The 16,486-nt window shown below is 35.9% G+C and overlaps 1 protein-coding gene across 1 annotated transcript; it reads right to left on the reverse strand.

The window, feature by feature from the left end:
- Positions 1–334: 334 nt before the first annotated feature.
- HTR1F (5-hydroxytryptamine receptor 1F) lies at positions 335–2,179 on the reverse strand. Its single transcript, XM_023755365.1, has one exon. It carries the CDS (start codon positions 2,161–2,163, stop codon positions 1,045–1,047), a length of 1,119 nt encoding a protein of 372 aa, XP_023611133.1. The 5' UTR covers positions 2,164–2,179; the 3' UTR covers positions 335–1,044.
- Positions 2,180–16,486: the final 14,307 nt, after the last annotated feature.

Genomic DNA, 16,486 nt, shown 5'->3' on the forward strand with positions numbered 1-16,486 from the left:
TAGTTAGAATTATGCTTATTAACATGAACAAAAAGGAAATATATTTTACATTCTTAAAAAGACATTATGAGTATAATAACTATGGTGAGTAGCCTAGTGTACTTAGTGCCTTACATTTGATTCCTAAATAAACATGTGTAAGTATAACACCTCTCCTTGAACACCCTCACCTTTTCCCCTTGAGTTATTGCTACTTAGAGTAAGACTTTGATTTCAAATGTTGATAACAGATGGTTGGCAGACAACAGTGTGGTGATTGTGGGGCTAAGGGCAGTGGATGGAAGTGGAAGAGGGTATAGGGGGATAAATGGTGATGAAAAAATTAAATTAAGTTTAATTAAAACTACTCTAGGAATTCACATGAAACAAAATAATATGTTAAGTATGCATAAGTTCAGTATCTAAAATTATTTTGCAGTCCCTAACTCACTTTATGATTACTCTACTATTTAAATACAGAGACATTCTCTATCTCTGACTTCTACATTTCCTCCAGTCATACTAAGAGTCTTGATAACTCCTTCCCTCTCATCCTATTGCCCATGGTAAGATGGAAAGGGAACAAGAGTGGCCAGGTAGGAGAAAGATGTGCTTTGTGGTGAATTATATATTTTTAATAAAACAATTGAATTATATAATAAAACAGTAGGATTCTATAGACAGTATGAAAGGAGGTATGCTGTTAATTGAACACTCTTCTGTAATTTTTGTAAGATATAAATCTGGAAAACTACTGTTTTATATATATATATATATATATATTTCCAGTTAGCTTTTTAGGAATATTGCATAGGCAAAATACTGCTTATAAACAATAAATTATTTTCTAATTTTAAGTACTCTAAAATGATGGTCAAAAGTAATATCTTTATATCAATAAATTTAATATTCCTGTTGCTATTAAAATATAAACTAGTCTTATCATTTTAGCAGTTTTAATTTATTTCCTTCTAAAAGTTTAAATGCTTTATCATTTAGCATTCACTTAGTTACTTCACCTCAAAAAAATTAATCGCAACCTTTTAATAATAAATCCTTTTAAAACTAACATCGACATCGTACAAGTTTTTGGAATGCTTTCTTGAAATCTTCATTAAAGATCGTATAAATCAGTGGATTTATAAGAGAATTGAGATATCCAAGCCATGTCAAAAAATTTGACATTTCTTCAGAAATTTTACATTTTTCACAGACATTAACAACCAATTCTTTTACAAAAAAAGGAAGCCAACATATGACAAATGCACCCAAAATTAATCCCAGGGTAGTGGCTGCTTTGCGTTCTCTTGTTCCTGAGATCTTTTGTCTTCTCCAAGATTTCTCATGCTTGAATTCAGACCTGGGACTCTTCATTGTGCTATGAATTCTATCAAAGTCTGTTGATGGATCAGATAAAGACTTTTCTAGCATGTAGGTTGTGGAGACCAGTCTGGTGCTTTTCTCACCACTCTCCAAAAGAACTTGGCCATTAAGCTCCTCCTTGACAATCCTACTGGCTTGCCTCTTGTGGTATAACGTCTTTGCTGCTTTATATATTTTGTAGTAGAGGATCAAAATCAATGTCAATGGGATGTAGAAAGCTCCAAATGTTGAGTAAATAGTGGAAACAATGTGGTCGTGTTTGATGATGCATTCATCGTCTCTACTAGTTCCTTGGTGCCTCCAGAACAGAGGAGGCATAGAGATAAAAACAGATATGATCCAAACTACTGTAATCATAATGCCAGCATTCTTGGGAGTCCTTTTCCTGGCATACTCGACAGCATCTGTGATTGCCCGATACCGATCCAAAGCGATAGCAGAGAGGTGCAAGATGGAGCACGTGCAGCATGTAATGTCAACGCTTAGCCAAATGTCACAGACCACTTGCCCCATAATCCAGCTCTCTTTCACAATGTACACGATGCTGAAAGGCATCACCAGGACAGCTACAAGGAAATCTGTAACTGCCAGGGAGCAAATTAAATAGTTGGCTGGGTGGTGCAGCTTCCGGGTCACAATAATTGCAGCGATCACAAGAGAGTTGATGGTGGTGGTCATCAGCGCCAGCCCAGAGAGAGTGAGGGACACCAGAATCTTGGATGGCATTCTGTCTAATAGTTCTTCTGAGGTCAAATTTTGATCAGATGAGTTTAAGAAATCCATTTCTTTGTTTGAGAACATTAATATAGCCGAAAAATTGATATCTGTAACAAAGGAGGGGAAAACAGTTCAGAAAAAGCTTTAAATATTTTTCTCTTCCTTTCAGAATAAATTTGTAAAAAGTATATGTGTATGCTTTTCCAGAACGTTCTATAGATTAAAAAAATGAATTGAGATTACTCATTTTCTTTTTTATTAAATTTAATTTAAGAAACCAATGAGAATAGTGACAAATAACTTTCAAAACATTTCTTGAAATACCCCTCAAATAAAATAATTTTTATGAGTAAATTAAACTATTATTCAGTAAAATCTCTACCATTATAGAATTGCATTAAAAAACTGTATTAATCCTAGCTATGATTTTCTCTGTTTGTGCCAGAAAAAGTTTAAAAGCACATGTCATTAATATTCATTTGTGCATTACAAAAGAAAATATTATTTTAAAGGCAGTATTTAAAATCATAAACAATCTTGTACTTAATTCAAAGTTACATTGAGGACATTATTATTGGGTTTATGAAGACTAAAGAAAAATTTAATGCACTTTATGTCATAATATAAAGGTTATAAAAAGAAAAATAAACAAAAATAAAATATTTTTAGTATCTCTCTAGAATTCCATGATTATTTTATGAAATTAGTAAAACACAGAGTGTTTAGTAGTCTTTGTGGTTAGAAGTAGTTAATTTAGTTTAAAATGAAATAAAATTAGATATAGTTAAATAACCGAACAACATTGCCCATTATTACAGTAACACATCTGACCAAATAACCCACCTACTAAGATGAATGTGACAGTAAGGAGAGCTCAGCATGGCACACACCCTGAAATGGAAATTATTTTTTTCTACAGATCACAATTATAATGACCATGTAACCTTACTTTTGAAAGAAGACCATCTAAACTGGCTTATGTTTTTTGATGCAGTACATGATATTATTTAATTACAAGTTAAATAAGAGCAATAAGAATGTAATCAAATAAGAATAATTATTTTTATAACAATTTTTTGCATCTACCCTTCTCTCTTTCTTGAATAATTCTTTATCAGCTGCCTATATCTTAGGAAGAGAAGAAAGAACATGAAAATCTGAAACTTTATTCTTACTTATAACTCATAATAATTTTACCTCCATATTCCTTAAATAGTTTTTTACTTTAAATGGTTATGTTTCATTTGTTGGAACTAATAGAACAATAATTTAAAATACTTGATATTTTTTATATTAAGTGCTTCCTTTGAAGTGTGTGTGTATTATAAAATACTGGTGTGCAGCATATTAAATATTCTGCTTATATTTGGTTTACCAGCATTACATTTAATTTTTATTTTCTCATATTTATTTAAGGCAGGTTTTGATAGCTTCTTCTAAGAAAATTGAGGGGCAGAAGAAATTTGAACACCTACTACCTGGAAAATGAGTATTTCTGCGGTGTGTAATTGAAAAGTTGTATATCTACATCATAATTTATATCAACACTTAGCTGTTTTTAAAGGGTAAGACAACTCCAGATGAAGAATGGAGGCTAAAGTTTCCTTTGCAATTCTAAACCAATTGTTCTGGATTTTAGTTTGCTTCAGAATCACCAGGGGGCTTGGTAAAACACAGATGACTTGGTCCCAGCCTCTGGAGTTTGAGATTTAGTAAATCTGGGGCAGTGAGCCCAGATTTGCATTTCTAACAGGAGCCCAGGTGATGCTGATCCTGGGAGTCAGGTGGGTGGTGGGTAATCAATATGGTTGTTCCTCAGCCATTTGTTAATCCTTTCACTGCTGTAGCATCTATGAGTTTCTCTCATTGACAGCAGCTGTGACATTTCTACTGTACAACTTTCTCAGCGTCTCTCTCACATTCCTAACTTACTTCTTGGAGTGTCTCAAATAAACGATCTTACTCCTATTTTTCTTCTGATAGTTCCCTATTTTTTTTTTGAGGTCTTGGGGCAGCTCTTGGACCTCCTGCTCTAGGCACTTTAACTCCCTTCTCCCCACGTCATTTCCACTCTTTTCAGCCTGTAGGGGAGTTATGCCATATGACCCTATTTCCTAAAACAATATTGGATCTCAGGTCCTGAGGCATAATGTTGTGCTTATCGGCATCATCAGAACCATCATGAAAATCCTTGATATATGCTTTCAATATCAGTGGACCTCACAGTCTTTAGCTGTCTTCCCTAGAAACATATCTGGGGTGGGTGTGAGGGGTCAATGGTCAGTGGTGAAATGCTTACTCCAAAGCCATTTCGGCATCTTGGAAACATGGTAGATTAATTAATTTCTACCTTCCTTCCAATTTTACCCCATTATCCCATCATAAAATTTGCACTATGTATTCAATAAAAGAGCTAAATATTTCCTTAATTGGTTAATTCTTTTGCAAGATTATTTAGTATTATGAGAATTCATTTAAAAGTGCTGATATTTCCCATGTTATAAGTGTTATAAATAACTTTCCACTTTAATTTTGGCACACAAGCCTCTTCAAGAGAAAATCTTCAAATTACATTTTGAACAGAATATTAAAAAAAACACCTGAAAATAGTTCTGTGTTTCCATAATAAAAAATAATTCTGTAGGAAAATGGACCAGCTTATAATAAGAAAGTAAATTATTTAATAATTCAACTTATATCTCTAAGCATCACACTGTAGCATTCAAATTAAGTTTAATAAAATGGTATTTAGTACTAAGGAAAAAATAAAAATGTGTCACATAAATTCTGTTGCAGTTTATAAGAAATCTTTTCATTATTAAATTTAGAAAAATTAATCTGACAGTGTATTTATAGAAAACAAAGAAAATGGGAAAACAAATGCAGCCAGTTGCAATTGGGTTTCTATACCTTTTTGTCTTATTTTTCTTGCCACTTCCAATTAGAATTTCAATAAATAATGTACCATTATTGATTCAAACACAGCCTGTAATTAGATTCGTTCATATTCCTTTATATCTGAAGTTCGCACTGTGAGTCCTCATGGTGCTAGGGACCACCTCTGGGTTACTGAACATAAGCAATGTCACTCAAGTTTCCCCTACTCTTAAAACATAGATTGTATTCTGTGTTTTGAATGTCTTCATTGAGTAAGAGTCAGGATTACTCTTTAAGTGGAGCCTGTAGTCCCATGGACTATATGTAGCCTCTTTGATAATAAGACAGAGGTAAAAACTTCCCAGGATTTACTCAGCATGAATATTTGCCAATTTATTGAACATGATACGTTTCACTCCTCTACTTACATACATTAAAAAAATCTAATGTTAATTTATATTCAGTTGTCTGTTTATCTTAATGTACAATTATATTGTTTCTGTTCATTTTAAACTATACACTCCTAGTTTAACTTACTTTAGATTATAAAGACCTGGAGGGGTTCATACACACATAGTTTTATTAATAACATGAAAGTAACATTCAATTCTCTCAAGAACTCATGAGAACCTACAAAGTTGGCTGCTCCAATTAGAATAACAATAATACTTGTCTTTTCTGAGTTTCTACTTCTCCAGGGAATGTTAACCGCTTTACATGTATTAGCCCACTTAATTGTCAGTGCTAATCTATAAGATAGGTACAGTTATTTTCTCCCATTCCATAGGTAAGAAAAATGAAGTATAGAGGTTTAATTAATGTTTCTACAATAACAATATAACTGGCTTGTGGAAAAAACCATTTTACTGTCTGTGAGAGAGTTGTTATTTTGCTTAACTCTTCTAGCATTGAGGTCAATAACGTAATTTCTCTTCTGTAAAATATTGTTACAGAGTAAGGATTCTATTCAAATGGAGGCAAGTATCCAATAGAATGAACTGTTTCTTTCTTTCTGGGAATGTTTAAGATAATGACCAGGTTTAAATGTGTATATTGATGTTCAAATTACAATGGTAGGAATGTGTTCATAGAGTTTTCAAACATCTTTTATTGCTTTTTCAATTCTGAGACATTCCAATGTCCTTATTATATTTCTATGCTCCCATTTACTTAAGAACTATTTATTAAGTGCTATTTATGTGCTGATTAATTTTCTAGTTGTAAAAAAACAGAAGCAAACAAAAGCAAACCCCACCAAACAGGCAAACAAACCTATTCAGGAACAAAACTTTGAAATAATACCTTGTACTTGTCTTTAAGATACTAGCGTGTATATGAAAGAAGTTAAACACATACTTACAGTATAGTCACAATGCAATAAGGGCATTAGAGAGTATGTATAAAGCGTCTTAGAAATACTGGTGAGGAAGAATTAATCATACTGTGGTGAGACAGTGAAAGCTGTTCTAGTAGAGGATACAGTATGAGCAAAAGCAGAGGCATAAAGGTGGGAGGTGTTAGACACATGAAGTAAGTAGTCTGATGTGGGTCCTGCAAAGGCACAGCAGCACCAAGGTTGGAAGTAAGGAGTGAAAATTACCTAGGAAGACAGCGAAGGTCCTGGCATGATAAGAACACTGGGTTTTCTTTTCTAGGCTATAAGAAGTTTTCAAAATGTTTAAGAAGGTATGTGAAAGGATAGGAAATGTGTTTTGGCAGAGTGTGTTTTGCAAGTACAGTGATACAGCTTGAAGAAAGTTGTGCCACTGCTTTAGGGAGGAAGCTTAAGCAAAAAGATTATAGAGAACTGGTGAAATGAGAACCTTAGAAGGTCATTGGAATAAAATTGACCTAGGTTTTGTTATCCTCCATCAGTGCTCTAAAATTAGGGATTTATTCCCAGAGAAAAAGATAATTGAATTAATTCTGGATAGGATCAGGAATCGGGATGCAGACTGGGGCCAAGGGAAGATGTTGGTGATGATGCTGAGTCAATGGTAGTTTCAGAAAGGGGCAGATCAGAGAGGGAAATTTAATGAGAAAACATGCCAGGGTTGTGTAAATGGAGGTCTTGACGAGGTAAGGAGCAGGTGTAATGCAGGCTCAGGTAATATGCAAGGATGAAAAAAAGAAAGAGGTTGCAGTTACATTCAGAGTCTGGGATTGCAGAGTTTCAAATTTAAGAAGTGATTTGAGGGCTGGGGCGTGAAAATGTTAAGAAATACTTGAACTCCTTCAGCCCAGTGAAGATGTGCTTACAGAGAGCAATGTGGGTCTTCACAAGGCTTTGCAGCACTTCTGAAGTCAAAGGAGGTTGCTCACATTTTCCATGTATATGAATAGATTTTCTTTACCTACTTCATTATCACTGCCTTTTGTATCTAATCTTTAAGTCTCCTGAACTCTAGGTTTTTATGTACCCTACTCAGATTTGTCAACTCAACTGCCTTTTTGGCTTTAGATACCCATTCCTTCTTGTCACATATTGCTTCAACTCTGCCTACAGATGTCTGACCAAGTTTCATTCTCACCTGTAGGATTATCATTCCCCTGGATTGTCTACTGGCTGCAATAATTCCCATTTCTCTCATATTCAAAATGCATTCACCTGGTCTCCTGGCCGCCCAAGACTCGTTCAATCATGGCAAAGTCTCAGAGCCCATAAGCTTGTGTTTTGCATAAGGTCAATAAGCAGATGAGGCTCTTTGAGGCTGCAGTGCCTCTTGATTCAGAGACCTGTGAACAAAAAAACACAACAAGTTATCTGTTCCCTAGTTCCTAACATATAATGATCAGTCAGGGACAGGATAATTGTACTAGACTTCTCCTTTCAAAAAGATTAGGAAAATAGAGGCACATAGTAGCCACTCATCTGAAATTCACCCAGACAAATATCAGAGAGCTCTACTAGGAGGGTCAGAATGCATCTTCAAATAGGCCCACTTCTGCTCCCTAATTTAGTTGTCTAACCCAGTGGTCGGCAAACTCATTAGTCAACAGAGCCAAATATCAGCAGTACAACGATTGAAATTTCTTTTGAGAGCCAAATTTTTTAAACTTAAACTATATAGGTAGGTACACTATTATTAACTTAATTAGGGTACTCCTAAGGCTTAGGAAGAGCCACACCCAAGGGGCCAAAGAGCCGCATGTGGCTTGTGAGCCACAGTTTGCCGACCACAGGTCTAACCCACTGTACTCTGTGGCTCTTGAAGCCTCTCTCTGGGCTGTTAACTTGGCTCTCAAAGAGGTCCTGGCTTTTCTGTGAGAAGTAGTCTACATTTACAGCTAAGTAGACACCTCAGCCTGCATTCAGCCTATAAAAATCTTTTTATTTTGAACGGTCTCTTTCCCCTTTGATCCAAGTCAGTATAATTCTCTTAAAAACTTTGTATTTCCCTGTAAATCTCATTGGAAGCCATGATATGTCCCAAAATATCACATGCATAATTTTTCAAGACATACTTCTATTATGCAAAGAATATTAGGGCTATGGGGCTGTATGATTAAGAATCTTAGAAGCAACTCCAAAATGGTGGCAGAGAAAGTGGAAACTACACTGACACTCTCCCAGGACCAAACTGGAAATACAATTAAAATACAGAAAAACCATCCTGAATAAACAACTGAAGACTAGCTGGAGAGAACCCTGATAACTGAGGACAGAAAGTAGAGACCGCACAGAGACTGGTAGGAAGTGCAGATGCACGAAAGGATTGGCTGAGCTCCCACAGACAGCAGCTGAAGTTCTGGAGGAATATCTCAGCTGTGGGGGGTTCCCATTGAGAATTTTAGTGTCTAAAGCCCAGGCTTGATTCCCCAACCCAGAGCACCAGAACTAAGAAAGGTGCCCACATAATATCTGGCTGAGAAAAGCAACGGGATTGCTGTCTGCCAGGGACAGACAGCTTGAAATGCAGGAGCCCTCTTAAAGGGCCAATGCACAAAATTTCGTGTGCAGCCACACACCGTGGGTTCCAGCTGAGAGAGGGCTGAGTGGACTGGAGCTGTGTGAACAGGACCCAGGCGTGGCGGCTCTGGGATTGGAGCTTGGAGGACTGATACCCCGGTTTCCTGTGCTAAGCCATTCCCTCACACTGCAGAGGACATCATTTTCCAGTGAACCTTTGGTATCCAAGCAGTTTTGCCTGGGGGAAAGCAGTTGCCCTACCTTGTTGGAGGACCTCTCAACCCCACCCTGTGGTCAATAACCTGAGGCTAATCAAAACTGAATGTCAATGGGACTGCAGGCAGAGGTGGGTATCAGGAGGTTTTGAGTCTTTGATCTAATCATGGTCCTGGGCTAGAAAAAGCAGTCCCTGGTACAGATCTTGGGGAGAGCCACAAGCTGTGGATTGCTGATAGCTCCAAGCAGGGTACTCTGGACCAGTCACACACAATGTCTGACTTTGTTCTGCACTAGAGATTGGGACTTGTGGAGGATCTATGTAATACACAGACTCAACCCCAAACACAACCAAAGTGGGGAGACAAAAAAACAAGCCCCAATGAGAGCACAAGAGAATTCTCCAGAAGAGCCAAATGAAATGGAGATAAGAAATTTACCAGACATAAAGTCAGAATAATGATGGCAAAGATGCTCAACAATTTGAGAAAAGATATAGTAACTGAAGAATGACATAGCACTAATATAGAACACAGTGGAAGGGACACAAAACAGATTAGGGGAAGCGAGGATTGGATCAATGAATTAGAAGACAGGGTGGAAAAAAATCACTCAATCTGAGAACCAAAAAGAAAAATCAATTAATCAACAAGAGTACATGGCATTAGCACAAGAACAGGCAAATAGATCAATGGAACAGAGCAGAAACTCATAAACCGACTCAACCCATTATGCTCAATTAATATTTGACAAAGGAGGAAAGAACATACAATGGAGTCAAGACAGTCTCTTCAATGAATGGTGTTGAGAAAATTGGACAAATAGATGCAAAAAAAAAATGAAACTAGACCACCAACTTACACCAGATACAAGAATAAACTCAAAATGAACAAAAGACTTAAATGTAAGTTGGGAAACCATAAAAATCCCAGAAGAAACCATAGGCAGTAGAATCTCAGACATCTCTTGTAACAATATGTTTATGGATACATCTCCTAGGGCAAAACAACAACAAACACACACACACACACACACAAAACAAACACAAAAAACCTAAGGTGAAAATAAACAAATAGAATCACATCAAAATAAGAAGCTTCAGCACAGCAAAGAAACCATCAACAAAATGAAAAGGGATCTCACTGTATGGGAGAACATATTTGGCAATGATACATCTGATAAAGGGTTAATATCCAAAATATATAAGGACCCTCTATGTAACAAAAGAAAGACAAACAATTCAATTAAAATATGGGCAAAGGACCTAAATATTCACTTCTTCAAAGTAGACATACAGATGGCCAAGAGACATATGAAAAAGTGCTCAAAGTCACTGATCATCAGAGAGAGGCAAATTGAAAAAACAATGTGGCATCACCACACACCTGTCAAACTGGCTACCATCAACAAATCAACAAACAACAAGTGCTGGGGAGAATGTGGAGAAAAGGGAACTCCAGTGCACTGCTGGTGGGAATGCAGACTGGGCAGCCGTTATGGAAAACAATCTGGAGTTTCCTCAAAAAATTAAATATAGAACTTCCATTTGACCCAGTGATCCCACTTCTCGAATTATATCCTAAGAAACCTGAAACACCAATCAGAAAGAATGTATCAATTCCTATGAACATAGCAACACAGTTTACAGTATCTAAGATCTGGAAACAGCCCAAGGGCCCATCAGCAGATGAGTGGATGAAAAAGCTGTTGTACAATTCCACCATGGAATACAATGCATCACTAAAAAAAAGAAAGATCTCTTACTCTTTGAGACAGCATAGAGGAACCTGGAGAGTATTATGCTAAGTAAAATAAGTCAGTCAGAGAAAGACAAGTATCACATGATCTCACTCAGATGTGGAATCTAAGTAACAAAATAAACTGATGAACAAAATAGATCCAGAGACATAGAAGCATAGAACAGGCTACTGAATCTCAGAGGGAAGGCAGCAGTGGGTGGGTGGGTGGGTGGATGGGAAGAGATCCACGAAAGAACTTGTATACATATATCCGTAACTCATGTACACAGACAATAGGGTGATGAAGGCCTGGGGCGGGGGATGGGTGCAGGCCAGGAATGATCAATGGGGGGAAAAGGGGACATATATAATACTTTCAACATGAAAGATTTAAAAAAAAGAATCTTAGAAGCCCTTTTGTGTATCTGAGAGGTTCTACTAGGCACTTTCTTAAACTTTTTTGAAGTCTTAATATGCAAATTTACTGCCATGCTCTTTTTAAAAAATTCTCAAGGAGATATATATATATATATATATATATATATAACATCAATCAATTTGCCTTCCATATGCCCCCTGACTGGGATGGAGCCTGCACCCCAGGTATGTGCCCTGACTGGGAATTGAACTAGCAACCTTTTGGTTTACGGGATCCTCTTTGCCAGATTCACAAGTTCATCAAACATATTTTATCTTTTAGATTATGGGAGACAACTCTCTTACAAATTGTTTTCTTACCACAAAACATAGGTTGCCTTCTTTCTAGTCTCCAAGATTGTTTCTTCACTTTCTTGCCAGACACTACTAAAAGTTTGTTTACTAATAGTCTCCTCATTGTTTTTTTAGTCTCTCCAGGCTACCTGGTCTTAAAGCCAATGACATGTGTATTGATGCAGAGTTGACCAGGATGGGTTGTGCTGGATTATTTGCTGTCAGTTTGGCATCACTCGGGGAAAACTGCAGTACATTCAATGAGCACTGTGAAACTAGCACCTGCTATGGAAAAGGAAGCAAACACACACACACACACACACACACACACACACACACACACTCAGTATGCTGTCCTATTTCCTTTGATTGTGGCTGAAACTTCAAGACGGAGGAAGCTGAGTGCATGGTCAGAGGAGGAGACGGGGACATGGAGAAATGGGGTTGTGAAGGCAGTCAGAACTGAGGTTTATTCCTGAGAGTGAGACTTCAGCTTACTAGAAGACTATCAAGCACTATGCATGAAACCTACAAATGCTAGAGTTGAACAGAACTTCAGTTGAAGCCTAGTCTTCCCCATTTACTAGTGTGGTCTTGGAAAGTCATTTCCACTTTCAAAGACTCATTATCTGTAAAGGGAAAATAAAGAATCAAGCCTTATAAGATGTTGTTGAAGATTAAAAATAAATCCCTTAGGTACCTGGCAACCTAATAAGCTTGCTATTTATATTTGTCATCTGTGGTATGGAGCTAGCAACCTCTGCCTTCAGGATTTATTAAAAAATTATAGTACCATAGGTCTATCAGGGTAAAAAGTATTACTTTAATTTTTCCTCAGTCAACATTTTATAGTACCATCATTGTCTAATACCAAGTTTTCTAATTCCTCTTTAAGAACCTGGTGGTGGGAGGAAACACATACAATTACCATAAATGAGGACATACATAAATTCTCTCAATATTTGAATTAAAATGGAAAACAGGTAATATGTTAGCAGGCTATACATGGAAATTTTGAAAGAACATTTTCATAATCTTTCCTTCTTTGCCTAACATTCCTTCTCTTTGAGTATTTAGTAAGACAAATAGGTCACTCTGTGGTGACACTGGATACAATCTATAATAATAAAAGCATAATATTCTAATTAGACCAGACAGCTGAACAAACTTCTGGACATCCTTCCGGACAATCTTCTGGACGAAGCCAGGGCTCTGAGGGCCAGGGAAAGCTGTGACTGCCAGGGCGGAGCCCCTTGCATGATTTTCATGCATCGGGCCTCTAGTAATGAAATAATGTCTTATGTAAGTAATTATCACCAGGAACTAGATTAAAAATCTGAAAATTCTGTACCCTTATGGAAAATTACTGAAAAAGTGAGATTTGGCTATATACTAGAAGTGAAAATTATTTTTCAAAATTTCTTGCTAAGGGATGGAAAAAGATATTGCATGAAAATGGAAGCAAACAAAAATAGCTGGGGTAGCACTACTTGTATCAGACAAAATAGACTTTAAAACAAAGGCTATAACAAGAGACAAAGAAGGATACACTTCTGGGTATTTTTCCAAAAAAACCAACCACAAAATACTAATTTGAAAAGACACATGTATTCATATGTTCATTGCAGCATTATTTACAATAGCCAAGATATAGAAGCGACCTAAATATCCATCAATAGATGAATGGATAAAGAAGAAATGGTTCATATATAAAATGGAATATTACTCAGTCATAAAAATGAATGAAATTTTGCCATCTGCAACAACATGGATAGATCTAGAGAATATTATGCTAAGTGAAATAAGTCAGACAGAGAAAGACAATATCATAGGATTTCTCTTATATGTGGAATTTAAAAATAAAAAATGAACAAACACAACAGAAACAAATTCATGGATACAGAGAACATTTTTTTAAATATATTTTATTGATTTTTTACAGAGCGGAAGGGAGAGGGATAGAGAGTTAGAAACATCGATGAGAGAGAAAAATTGATCAGCCGCCTCCTGCACACCCCCTACTGGGGATGTGCCCACAACCAAGATACATGCCCTTGACTGGAATCAAACCCAGGACCCTTCAGTCCGCAGGCTGACACTCTATCCACTGTGCCAAACCGGTCAGGGCAACATTTTGATCGTTGCCATATATGAGGGGGTTTGGAGGGTTGGGGTGAAAAAAGGGAAGAGATTAAGAAGTACAAAGTGGTAGTTACAAAATAGTCATTGGGATGTAAATTATAGCAAGGAAGTATAGTCAATAATATTGTAATAACTATGTATGGTGTCATATTTATCAGTATGATCATTTTGTAGGTCATATAAATGTCTAATCACTATGTTGTACATTGGAACCTAATATAATATTGTATGTCAACTGTAATTGAAAAATAAAAATTTTAAATTATTTCTAAAGTTAGTAGTAACAATATGATAAATAGCTTAATTAGGAATTTTCTTAATCTAGAATAAAATATTAGATTAGACAGTCTATCTCAAAATTTGAGCCAAGTTTACATAAACATAAAATAAAAACATCATTGCAAATTATTTGAAAAAATATATTACATGTTTGGGATGTGTTAAAATTCAATGAAAGTTATTATTGTGAAGTTAAAAGATCTAATTTTAGTGATATCATTTTATTTAACAATTTCAATTTTCTTGATGCATAATAACTAGTTAACCAAGCTAAGATGGCAAGGTTTAAACAATTTCAAGTACAACAATCTCTCCTTTCTTTTTATTCTCTCTGTCTGTCTTTTTTTTTTTTAAACCAGAACTTGAAAGGCATTAGAATGCTACTTATAGTTTATGCAAATGTACTAATGGAATAAAATGTATTTCACTTGAACATGATGTATACTCTTCTATTTTATTCTACTTTCTTTTGTAAGTATGTTAAAATGAAGCATTTCTCTTCCTCTTCTTTCAACTTAAATCCACTTTCTCTTTTTTGACCCACTTGACTTAAGCGTTATAAAGTATATATTTACATCTGGTAGATTTAGGAAGTACCAAGTGATGAAGTGTGTATCATAAATCAAACAAATTATTAATATTGACATTTATTTAGCGCCATAGGATTGGTAGAGTTGATATTCAAAGCAGAAATCTAGCAAATAGTGTGAGTGCTTAATAACTGTCAGATCAAATTGGGTAGTTGATTTGTCATCTTTGACTAATGATATAGAATATTCAGCACTGAACAGAAGGCAGATGTTATATAGCCATGATTTGGAGCTCTGCTTAAGTGCAATCTGGTCTCCCAGTCAGCTGGTTAATCAAGGCTATTAACTAATATATGAAGAAAACCTTAACTTTTAAACTTGGATAAAACAGGCAGTGCTTAACTGAGACATATTTAGCTTAAATATATACTGGTTTTATATAAATATAAGGTATTAAGTAGCTATGATTTTAAATAAAATAGATATTTTCTATTTTAATTTTATTTGGTTGGCTTTACTTAATGCTGTAGCACATATCTTTGTCTCTGTTTTACACAGTAAATTATCATAGAATGTCAAGATATAAATTAAAGTGAAGAAGATGATTAAGATAACAACACCTTGAGATTCAAACCCAAAATGATTATGAAAAATCTGTCTATATTTGAATGTTCAGAAAGGAGAATACCTCTTCATGTACTTTGACTTAACATTGTTTTTCCATCTGAGAATATTGAAATTCCTACCAAGAAGTTTTTTTCTTCTCCAAGATATTTGGTTTAACTTAAAACATAAAAGGAATTGCCTAGAACAGGGGTGGGCAACCCCTGGCACGAGTGCCAAACATGGCACGCCAGTAACTTTTGCTGGCACGCGAAACCCTCTCTTATAATCTTCCATTTACAATATTTTTCTTAATGTCGACTTTTTTATTTTTCAGATAAATTCAGTGTAGGTGCATCTTAGATAAATAAATAATTTTACATAACAAGTTATCTTAAAGACCATAGACATGGATTGACGAGAGAGGGGAAGAGCAATTTCTATGCCTCTGCCTTAACTCTCCCTGCCTTCCTAGATCCGACCAGTGTTTTGGTTTCATCCACATATGCTTGTGAATCTTTGTTCTCAGTGATGAATTTTGTTAAGTCTCATAATAGGAGTAGCTTGATGGATATGTTCGTGCATATCTCTGAAGGTCACGAAATATAAACCTGATGTAAAATCTCTGTCATCAGTGATGCAGCAGCAAAAGTCCCACTGATAATACCAAACGGAGTCATAAAGTTTTCTGTCGGACTATCAGTGTACATGTATACATTAAAAAATAAATGTATTTTTCATCATCATATACTGTGTTTTTGTCGCTCGAATGAATTTCATTATTTCTTCAAGGTTCTTCACATATGTACACCTCAAGAGATATCAAGTAGGTGTAACATGTTCTCAAAAGACTAGGGTTGACACGCAGAAGAATTTTGAATCAGAGATTTTGCTGGTTTTGGCATGCACTCACAAAAAGTTTGCCCACCCATGGTCTAGAAGGTAGATCTGAATTGGAAATTTAATTTATAATTCATCCAATATTAGTTGAAACCCTGTGCATCTATAAAATTGCCAAAGATTGGTGAAGACAATGCATTGAAGAATGAATGGAAGATGAATAAATGGAGAAAGTCAATGTGAAGTATTTATTTAGAGGTTTGGTTACTAATAAAAAATTTTAAATTTATAAACTTTTAAAAAGGCAAAAAAAAAATAGCCCTAGCCGGTTTGGCTCAGTGGATAGAGCATTGGCCTGAAGGGTCTCGGGTTTGATTACAGGTGGCAGGCTCAATCCCCAGTAGGGGGCATTGGGGAGGCTGCTTTTCAATGATTCTCTCTCATCATGGACCTTGAGAGCTTGTTTGGAGGTTCTAGCAGGGGAGCGCAGCTACTCGTATACCCTTGACCGAAGACCGGTCCTCTCCTGGGGGGGGAAGGTCGTCCTCTTCGACCAAGCG

Source organism: Myotis lucifugus, unplaced genomic scaffold (assembly GCF_000147115.1).
Source record: "Myotis lucifugus unplaced genomic scaffold, Myoluc2.0 scaffold_75, whole genome shotgun sequence".
NCBI lineage: Eukaryota > Metazoa > Chordata > Mammalia > Chiroptera > Vespertilionidae > Myotis > Myotis lucifugus.